Below are 11,499 nucleotides of genomic sequence, written 5' to 3'. Positions count from 1 at the left end.
AGTGGTATAGCAGGATCTTCTGGAAGTGAAGTGCCCAGTTTTCGGAGGAACCGCCAGACTGCTTTCCAGAGTGGTTGTACCAATTTGCAACCCCACCAGCAGTGGAGGAGTGTTCCTCTTTCTCCACATCCTCGCCAACACCTGCTGTCTCCTGAATTTTTAATCTTAGCCATTCTGACTGGTGTAAGGTGAAATCTCAGGGTTGTTTTGATTTGCATTTCCCTAATGACTAATGAAGTTGAGCATTTTTTAAGGTGTTTCTCTGCCATACGAAGTTCTTCAGGTGAGAATTCTTTGTTTAACTCTGTACCCCCATTTTTTAATAGGGTTGTTTGGTTTTTTGGAGTCTAACTTCTTGAGTTCTTTATATATATTGGATATTAGCTCTCTATCTAATGTAGGATTGGTGAAGATCTTTTCCCAATTTGTTGGTTGCCGATTTGTCCTTTTGATGGTGTCCTTTGCCATACAGAAACTGTAATTTTATGAGGTCCCATTTGTCAATTCTTGATCTTAGAGCGTATGCTATTGGTGTTCTGTTCAGGAACTTTCTCCCTGTACCGATGTCCTCAAGGGTCTTCCCCAGTTTCTTTTCTATTAGCTTCAGAGTGTCTGGCTTTATGTGGAGGTCCTTGATCCATTTGGATTTGAGCTTAGTACAAGGAGACAAGGATGGATCAATTCGCATTCTTCTGCATGCTGACCTCCAGTTGAACCAGCACCATTTGTTGAAAAGGCTATCTTTTTTCCATTGGATGTTTTCAGCCCCTTTGTCGAGGATCAAGTGGCCATAGGTGTGTGGGTTCATTTCTGGATCTTCAATCCTGTTCCATTGATCTGCCTGCCTGTCACTGTACCAATACCATGCAGTTTTTAACACTATTGCTCTGTAGTATTGTTTGAGGTCAGGGATACTGATTCCCCCAGAGATTCTTTTGTTGCTGAGAATAGTTTTAGCTATCCTGGGTTTTTTGTTATTCCAGATGAATTTGAGAATTGCTCTTTCTAACTCTAAGCAATGACTTCATTAATTTTGCAAACAAATGGATGGAACTAGAAAATATCATTCCGAGTGAGTTATCCCACTCACAAAAGAACACACATGGTATTTACTCACTCATTATTGAGTACTACTAAAAAAATTCTTTGAATACTCATGATAAAACCATATGAAGCTCAAGAAGGAAGACTAAAGTGTGCATATTTCAGTCCTATTTAGAAGGGGAAGCAAAACAATCATGGGAGGTAGAGGGATGGAAGAACTTGGGAAGGAAAGAGGAGGGGGAAAGGAGGTATGATCAGGTGTGGTAGGATATTGGGGAGATGTACAGGGGGTCAGGAAATTGAACTGAGATGTGTAGTGGTGGGGCATGGGGAACCAGGGATAGCCATCAGGAAGTCCCAGATGCCAGGAAAGCAAGAGACTCTCAGAACCCAATGGCATGACTTTTGCTGAAATACCCTACAAAGTGTAGAGAGAACCTGTAAAGACCATATTTAATGGTTAGGCAAGGCCCCCATTTGAGGAATAGGGCCACCCACCCATCTCAAAAACTTTATCCCAGAATTGCTGCTGGTTAAAGAAAATACAGGGACAAAGAGTGGAGCAGAGACTTGAGGAAAGGCCATCCAGAGACTGCTGGACCTAGGGATCCATCTCATATGCAGTCACCAAACCTAGACACTATTGCTGATGCTAAGTGGTTGCTGACAGGAGCATGATATAGCTGTCTTCTGAGAGACTCTGCCAGAGTCTGACCAATACAGATGCAGATACTTGTAGTCAACCACAGGACTGAGTACAGAGACCCCAATGGAGGAGTTAGGAGAAGAACTGAAGAGGCTGAAGGGGTTTGCGACCCCATAGGAAGAACAACAATATCAACCAACCAGACCCTCCCTACCCCAGAGCTCCCAAGGTCCAAACCAACAACCAGTGTCCACATGGAGGGACCCCTGGCTTCAGTTGCTTATGTAGCAGAAGACTTATCTAGCATCAATGGGAGGGGAGGTTCTTGATCCTGTGAAGGCTTGATGTTCCAGTGTAGGGGAATGCTACAGTCGTGAGTTGAGAGTGGGTGGGTGCGGGAACACCCTCATAGAAGCAGGGAGAGGGGGGATGGGATAACGGTTTTCAGAGGGGAAATCAAGAATGGGGATAACATTTGAAATGTAAATAAATGCAACAGCTAACAGAAAAATAAAAGTAAAAAATTTAAGAGTGTATACCACTTGTGGAGTACATTTAATGTTGCTCATATGTATGTGTGTTTATGGCTGAACAATTAGGATTGGAAAACGTATTGTTTGACTTGTCCTTTGAGAAGAATGAAAAGGTAGATCTCTCTCTCTCTCTCTCTCTCTCTCTCTCTCTCTCTCTCTCTATATATATATATATATATATATATATATATATATATATATCAACCAACCAGACCCCCCCCACCCCAGAGCTCCCAAGGTCCAAACCACCAACCAGTGTCCACATGGAGGGACCCATGGTTTCAGCTGCTTATGTAGCAGAGGACTTGATGTTCCAGTGTAGGGGAATGCTACAGCTATACTACTCCTGGACATATGCCCAAAAGATGCTCCAACATATAAGGACACATACTCCGCTAAGTTCATAGTAGCCTTATTTATAATAGCCAGAATCTGAAAACAACCCAGATGTCCCTCAATTGAGGATAAGACATTTACCCAGTTGGGAACATTTACCCAATGAGTACTACTCAGCTATTAAAAGCAATGACTTCATTAAGTTTGCAAACAAATGGATGGAACTAGAAAATATCATCCTGAGTGAGTTATCCCACTCACAAAAGAACACACATGGTATTTACTCACTCATTATTGAGTACTACTAAAAAATTCTTTGAATACTCATGATAAAACCATATGAAGCTCAAGAAGGAAGACTAAAGTGTGCATACTTCAGTCCTATTTAGAAGGGGAAACAAAACAATCATGGGAGGTAGAATATATATATTCGTGGGTAGTTGCCTAGTTTAAAGCACCAGATGTGAATTCTTTCCTATTGAACGAGACTTAAACTAAGTAACTATTGTTCACCTCCAGTATATAAGTGCTACTGTTACATCATTTGGGATATATTGTCATTCTGGTCATTGTTGTGGTTCATAGACTTTACAAGTAAGTAGTACTATTGACTGATATTCTCCCTGTACCTTTGATACAACTACAAAACACTTCTGTATCTAAGGCTCAGAGAACATTGCGGAAATGTGACAAAAAGATTGTCAGAGCCAGATTATCAAGGACTTTGCTGTGAGATTTACGTCTCCTAGTAATACCAGAAGCTACAACATAAAATATCAGTAACATGGCTTCTCAAATGTGAACTGAACATGAGTGACATCAATAACTATACCACATTGGATGTATAAAAATCCAAGATGCTCCCATTCTACACAAGGAACTATAGGCAACTAAGGAAAATTGGGAATAAAGTAACCTTCCCCATGGAAAAGCAAAATAATTAGATATCTGGTGTCAAATATTTAGCCCTGAAAACCTATCTACAGGTAGCATTAAGTGGACCAGACAGGTTATAGTTAAGAGCATATATGTATATACATATGCTTATATGTAATATAACATAATATAACAAATGCAATAACAGCCCCTTTGACAAAAGGCCATGAATTGGAGTATGAGCAGTGAGGCAGTCAGGTCTCTGGACAGTATGTAAGTTTATGAAAAGGAAGAAGGAAAAAAACAGATTTACTGGATTGTAAACTAGACCTCAAGGGAAAGTGAATCAGGAGAATCCAGGCCAGTGTCCCACAGGGAAACTGTGGAGTTAGAGAATAATGAAAGCAGAGAAGGCTGTGTCTAGTGAGCAGATATAGAGACCAGAAACTGTCTCCTGTGGTGACTCTTATACTCAACAGCAGTAGGCTAGATAACATATGGGGCATCTTTTGATGCCTTAAGTCTCAATAGAGGACAACCCTTATCCTTTCCTGCTTTCTTGTGGAGGCAGAGCTTCAGTCTCCACCCTCACCCATCAAAGGAAGACCTTGATTTTCACAGGGATACGTTCTTCCATAGCCTGTGTCCAGGTGTGTCTGAGAGCTCAGTAAATACAGCATGGGGGGAGGGGAACTAATGGACTGTGTGAACGCTTACTCAAGATCAGCAAGAGCCAGGCCCCTAGCCCACAGTGGGCTTGCTGGGCTTGTCTGCATTGTGATTCATCATTTATTTAAATATGCGATGTATTTGTTATTAATTTGCTCATTATTTGTATGGGTTCATAATATTAACCTGAGAGATAAATGTTGAACTGATTAACGCCAGGTTCATGTCTGGCAATGAATAGATAGACGCCTTATACAATGCTTCTAGTAAAATAATTTAATCTGGAGAATTTTTGAAATTACAAGAAGTGGCTAAACACGAAATAAGTTATGGAATGGATTTTTTTTTTCAGATGAGACACACTCAACTATGTTTATACTGAGAGGAATGCAGAGAAAGGAATTCTTGAAAAATAACTAGAAATACTTAGCAATAGAAAAGTTCTTGGTGTGCTTTTCTATGTGTATTAACCTTTCCTCTGAGTCTCCACGTGGAGACTGGTATGTGGAGCACACGTATGCTTATCAGCATTAGTTCATAATTATTTCTTCTTCGTGTTGTAGTTTTTCTTTTTATTGGTCATTTTATTTACATTTCAAATGTTATGTCCCTTCCCAGTTTCCCTCCATAACCTCCCTCTCCTCTCCCCCTCCCAATTGTTATTTCAATATCTCAAGACTGTGTGAGTTTAGGTTTGTTAGTTATTATGTTTATTAGTTTATTAATAGTTATTTCAATATCTCAAGACTGTGTGAGTTTAGGTTTGTTAGTCATTTTCTTTCTGCAGTGCAGGGATTTGATAAAGTCTTTCTCTTGTATACCGAGGCTGGACACTTTTAATTCTGTTTCTTTTTTTTTTTGCATTTTTTTATTTGATATAATTTATTTACATTTCAAATGATTTCCCCTTTTCTAGCCCCCGACTCCCCGAAAGTCCCTTAAGTCCCCTTCTCTTCCCCTGTCCTCCCACCCACCCCTTCCCACTTCCCCGTTCTGGTTTTGCTGAATACTGTTTCACTGAGTCTTTCCAGAACCAGGGGCCACTCCTCCTTTCTTCTTGTACCTCATTTGATGTGTGGATTATTCTAATGCTTTCTGTCAAAGGAAGTATTACTGCCTTTTGCCTTCATAAACTACCCTTTTGCTCTATAGCACTTTAACATATTTATTTTGCCGTATGTCTCATTCTATCCCTATTCATTACTCTTTTCATATACTTGTATGTATGTTTACATAAATGAGTTAAGGAAGTGAGTAAAATTTAACCCTGTGCACATTTGTTCGAGAGAAGCTTTAAAAAATGAAAACTCTAGAGTACTACAGGAGGGAAAATGGCATGTCCTGTGACTGATTAGTGTGAGTAGGATCATGAGAAGCCTGTCTCTAGTAACAAAGGCTCAGGTGCTATGGTGGAGGGAGTTTGTACATGCGTAGTTCTCAGAGCTGGGATTTCCTGGACCCATATATTCAATATGACTCTTACAATACAAAGTGATAACTAATTTAATTTAATCATAGTAGTCAAGGAATCCACTTCTTTCAGTGAATGTCTTTATACCAAAATTAATAACAAGTAATAAGCATGCATTGTGAATGAGGTTCACCCTCACATTTCTGTCCCAGCTGGGAAACTCCCACATTTCTCAGCCTCCTGCGATGTCAGCTGTTATTTCTTCCCTTTCTCATTGACCTCATACTGGCTCCCGAACGGTGATGAATATCTGAAAAATATCCCCTCCTTTGGGGTCTTTCTTCTCTGGTTACTATTTCTGACATGTGAAAATTTCTGAGAAAATTTCCTGACTCTTACATGTCCTCCTCTTCCTCCTCCTCTTCATCTCCCTCAACATAATCCTATCCTCCGTCTCTTCCTTCTTCAATCATAGTTATCATCCCCGTCATAGTTACTTCCTCCTCCTGATAATTTCTATCTGCATATTGTATAATATGGTGGGTTTGATTATGATTTATTTGTATATCATATACTTTATGTATATCATCCTAACAGTTTTTTATTTTGTATTTGGAGGGATGGAGATACGGCTCAGCTAATAAAGACTAGGATCACAACCAAAAACATTTGTACAGTTCACAGGGAACAAAAGGCAACTTGAGGGGCGCTCTTTTCCGTCAGTCATGTTGGCTGAGCTCTTGCTGTTAGCCTTGATTGTCAGGCTCTGTGGTCTCTGCTTAGGTCATCGTCTCTGCCAGCAATGTCTGGTCGTCAACAAAAATTAGCGGTTTTGAGTGCTGATGATATGGATTACTGAGAGTGTGCTCTGTGTATCCACGCCTTTATTCCCCAACGCCTCGCGTATACTTGTATGTGCTCACTCCATTATACTTACTTTGATTTATTAAGTCTCCACCATTTTTGTCATATTATTACTTATTTTAAAAGAATTTTACTGGTGTATAATTACTTTCTATACAGACCAGAAATATTTAATGCATATAATATAATTAGTTGGCTTACATCAAATATTTTATACAGAAAAATAATATACAGCTAATGTCATTGATGTGTGGAGATTTTTGTTTCCCAACAGTCTCTGATCACGGTGGAGAATCACATGAAACAGGGTTAGCAGTCAATACATATTTCTCAACATCAAAAAATAATTTGTAATAAAATCTATTGCATATATATATATATATATATATATATATTTATATATATTCTTGGGGGAAAAACTCAGTGTAAGACAAGGATTCCTAATTAGTAATAGCAAGTAAGAGATGCCCTCTTGTGGTAGTAAACCCATGTATAAAATTAGGAAATTTTTGCTGTAGAATACAAATTATATTGTTGATTGCTTTTAGCAATGTCAATTTTCATGACTGTTTCTCATGTTATTTTCTGTCATAGCGATATAAATAAAGCCCATGGAGCCAAGAAATAATACTCACATCTTAGAATTTTTTCTCTTGGGGTTTTCACAGGACCCCAGCCTGCAGCCTGTTGTATGTGGCGTTTTCCTCTCCATGTACTTGATCACCGTAGTTGGGAACTTGCTCATTCTTCTTGCCATCGTCTTTGACGCCAACTTACACACGCCCATGTACTTTTTCCTCTCTAATTTGTCATTTGTGGATATCTGCTTTACTACCACCACTGTCCCGAAGATGCTTGTGAATATTCAAACAGAGAGAAAATCCATTAGCTATGCAGATTGCATCACCCAGATGTTCTTTTTCCTGATTTTTGTGGAACTGGACAACTTCCTCCTGGCTGTCATGGCCTATGATCGCTACGTGGCCATCTGTCATCCACTGCATTACACTGGCATCATGAACCGCAGACTCTGTGGCTCTTTGGTTTTTCTATGCTGGATGGTGAGTGTTCTGCACGCCTTGTTACAAAGCATGATGGTGTTGCGGCTGTCCTTCTGCGCAGACTTGGAGATCCCACACTTCTTCTGTGAACTGAATCAGGTGGCACAGTTAACGTGCTCTGACACTTTCCTCAACGATGTGGTCATGTATTTTGCACTTGTGCTGTTGGCTGTTGTTCCTCTGTCTGGCATCCTTTATTCTTACTCTAAGATAGTGTCCTCCATACGCGCAATCTCTACAGTTCAGGGGAGGTACAAGGCATTCTCCACCTGTGCATCTCACCTCTCCGTTGTCTCCTTATTTTACTGCACTGGTCTAGGCGTCTACCTCAGTTCTGCAGTAAGCCACAGCTCACAATCAAGTGCCACAGCCTCTGTGATGTACACAGTGGTGACTCCCATGCTGAACCCCTTCATCTACAGCCTGAGGAATAAAGATGTAAAAGGAGCTCTGAAGAGGCTCTTAGGGGTGAAACCATGAGTGATATCTTTACCCTGGTTAAACTACTTTTGTTACAGTCATCAAAGTTTCAAAGGCAGGAGCTTAGATTCTGGGATTAGATGGTAGAAGCTGAATGTGTTTTATTTATTTCCTTGAGTGTGCATTACTTTAGCCCAACCTTAGTACTCTATACAAACCTTTATTAAGGGTTCTACTCTGTCAGGATTTGTTCCATCCATTGTCACAACTTCCCAGTTATTCCAAATACCAGACCAGAACTATTTGGAAATGCATTTACCTCATTTGAAACTTGCATTTTAAGATATAAGCCAAATATATCTTAAAGGTACTTTGTTCTAACGTGACATATATTTTAAGTTCACAAATATTTATTTTGTTTTACAGAAAGATACTCATGAGTTTTACTGTATAATAACAATAAATGTGCATTTAGTATTTAATGCAATTCATAAGCTTTTTTTGTAGAGGAAATTCTGAGAACATAGCTCTCTTCTGCATGCCAAATTTTGTACATAACTACATCGATTGCTTTTTTAAATATGGGCTTTAATATATCAGTGTGTTTTATAATTGAAGATTGCAGCCTTTAACAGCTCATTCACTTATTTACTCATAGTATTTGCATCTATTTGTGGGCTATAATGTGGTGTTTTAATTCATGTATACAGTGAGTAGTGGTCAAATCAAGGTAGCTAGCATATCCATCACATTAAATATTAATCTAATTTGGAGAGTGTGTATATTCAAAAGCCCTTTGTTCTCAGAATTTTGACACATACCATGCATCTTTGTTAACCATGTTCATCTTACTGTGCACTGAGTGTCAGATTTTTTTCTACATAACAGTAATCTTGTTAGGATCTGTTTTTCACCTTTTTGCCCAATTCCAGAACCAAAAGAGGCTATGGAGCTGTCCACTCTACCATTAATTTCATGGCAGACTTTCTTTTTTACAAAAATAAAAACATTAAGACCTTTAAAACCCACATATAATTTCTTTTGCCTGAGAAAGTTTCCTGTGATTAAACATACCGAGTTATACAATGTAGAAATACAAGTAAAAAATTGAGTGAAAATGAATCATAAAGCAATTTATTTTAAAACAATTCTCGGAGAAAGTATAACTTGATCAGGTATCGAAGATGAAAACACTCCACATTAAGGAAATAGATGTGCTTGTTTGTCTGATACATCTAATTGAAAGACAAGCCAACTTGGTATTTATACTGTGAAGAGTGGAGGTAGGCATGTACAAAGTGTTTATTTTTATAAGTAAAACATGACTTCCTATAAAATTAAAAATATTATCTGTAAAGTAAAATCTCTGCTGTCCATAACATACATTGGTCTATCATCTGGGAAAATGGTTTCATAAAGTACTTTTGCAGAGTTTGTGGTATGGCACCATGCATGACACAAAATGTCTGCATGCAATGTCAGGACCAAGGGCGCAGTGAAGTTACAAATTGTGTCATAGCCATTTACTGCAGTAATCATTTCAGATTCATTCCATGTTTGATGTTTAATTATTTTGTGGTAATTACGTATTCAGAAACATTGTTGCAATTTTTTTAAGCCAAGCAGGATTTTTCTTAATTCGTAGAACATAGTTTGAGATAAGCTTTCTCCTCTCCCACTTCCTCCCATACCCCTTTACTCTTCTTTATCCATTTCTCTGTCTTAAAAATCCAACACTAACACAAAGTCAAAACAAAAAATCACAGACACACACTCAGAAAGGACCATTTTGTAGTGGCTAGCTACTCCTGAGCATACCCTGGAATATGGAATATATATCGATTATTGATTTTTTTCCAGCTCCCAGCAGCTATCAATTACAAATAACTTGGCTGGGAAAAGGACTCTGTATCTAATTGCCTTTATCTGTGCTGGAACTTTGTACGACTTGAGCCTGTTTAGGTCTTACACATGTTGTCATCATCTCTGTGTATTCATATGTGTACCAGACCTCTTGTGTCTGAAAAATACTATTTCTGTTAAGTTGTCTACCACTTCTGGCTCTTTCAATCATTCTGTTTCTTCTTCAGCATAGACAATTAGCCTTGAGAATGAGGTGATAATAAAGACATACTGTTTTTTTGGACTAAATTCATGAAAGTCATTCTTGGCTCATTGTTAAGTTGTGAGTATCTGTGTTTGCTAAGCTACCCTGATAAAGTTCGAGAAATGTAAGTATATACATTTTATAAATATTTCATTAAGAGTTGTTTTATTGAAAAGTTCCTTTAATAGAATAATAGTAGTAGGTTTTCCCTTAGTACTTATAGTATCAAATACAGAAAAAGCAAGCTGCTGCTCAAGCATATACTTCATCCCTAGTGACAATCACTCACAAACACTAGAAAGCACTTTACACAGTAATGAAAGAGAAAAAGAAATCAGTCTTATCTAGCTATGAATCCTGCAAGCTGAAATTTGGGCCTGAAAGACGTACACAGTGGAGCAACAGTGAAACAGTGTTATAAGAGTAACCATAACATAAAAAATTGTATTTAAAGCCCACTCTATGAGATAGAACCTACACATGACACTTTTAATATGCCAAGAACTCCAGTCTACATATATACGGGCACTGGTGGGGGGGTTCTAATGATAGGAATAAAACAGCAGGTAAATATATTAAATGTTCTAATGGCTATGGACTGGGAAAGTAATAAAAATTATTACAGCATTAAAAGAGCAATACCAGGGGCCTTGTTTTGACCTCACTTTTCTTACATTAACTATTACCTATATAAATACCTCAAGCATGATTCTGTACTATAATTTCATTAGCTGTAAGCACTGAGATGGAGATGGCTCAGTGGTTAAATCCAGTTTTAATTCCTAGCACCCATGTTGTGGCTCTCAATCATCTACAATTCTATGGTGAGGGGACCTGATACCTTCTTCTGAACTTTGAAAACACATGCTACAAAGACATATGTACAGGCAAAATTTTATCCACACAAAATAAAATTTGAAATGAGATGTTACCATTGTAGAAAGTGTTCATGGATATCCTCTCTCTCTCTCTCTCTCTCTCTCTCTCTCTCTCTCTCTCTGTCTCTCTACTTCTCCTTTTAGTTCTCCTTCTCTCTGCCCCTTATCTCTCATTCTCTCTACTATTCTATATGCTTTATTACTTTACTTCAAAAGGATCATATTATATAGCCCAAATTATACTGAAGCTTATAATCCTCTTGCCTTAACCTTCCAAGTTCCACAGTGTGTTCAGCTCTTTGCCAGGCTGTGTTATTTCTTACACATCCATACTAATCTATGATTACTCTTAAGTAAGAGGTTATTTAAAATTAAATTAAGAAGCTAAAGGTACACAATTTTTTTCTTTAAGATTTGATCTTTTTATCTAGAAAATATGGTGTATGTACACAGGGAGGTTCATTCAGTAGCAAATTAAATAAGTTTGCTTATCTCAATTGGTTAAGGAAAATGTGTGAAATTTATAGAGATGACTACATGTTTCCTATGATATATGGAATTTAGAAAAAATCATATGAAAACAAAAACATATAAGTGCTTTATGTTTCTGTTGCTGTGATGATAAAATATCATAAGAAGAAACTTATAGAAAAA

General features: G+C 38.0%; 1 protein-coding gene across 1 annotated transcript; it reads left to right on the top strand.

Moving 5' to 3' along the window:
• Window positions 1-6,990: 6,990 nt before the first annotated feature.
• LOC127670810 (olfactory receptor 1078-like) lies at window positions 6,991-7,920 on the top strand. The gene has a single exon (XM_052165342.1). It carries the CDS (start codon window positions 6,991-6,993, stop codon window positions 7,918-7,920), a length of 930 nt encoding a protein of 309 aa, XP_052021302.1.
• The last annotated feature ends 3,579 nt before the right edge of the window (window positions 7,921-11,499 follow it).

This window comes from Apodemus sylvaticus, chromosome 20, assembly GCF_947179515.1.
Source record: "Apodemus sylvaticus chromosome 20, mApoSyl1.1, whole genome shotgun sequence".
NCBI lineage: Eukaryota > Metazoa > Chordata > Mammalia > Rodentia > Muridae > Apodemus > Apodemus sylvaticus.
This window is presented reverse-complemented; position numbering and strand designations above follow the sequence as displayed.

What these genes read in the sequence shown, in the direction of transcription:
- LOC127670810 (XM_052165342.1), top strand. Translation starts at nt 6,991, where the DNA reads ATGGAGCCAAGAAATAATACTCACATCTTAGAATTTTTTCTCTTGGGG.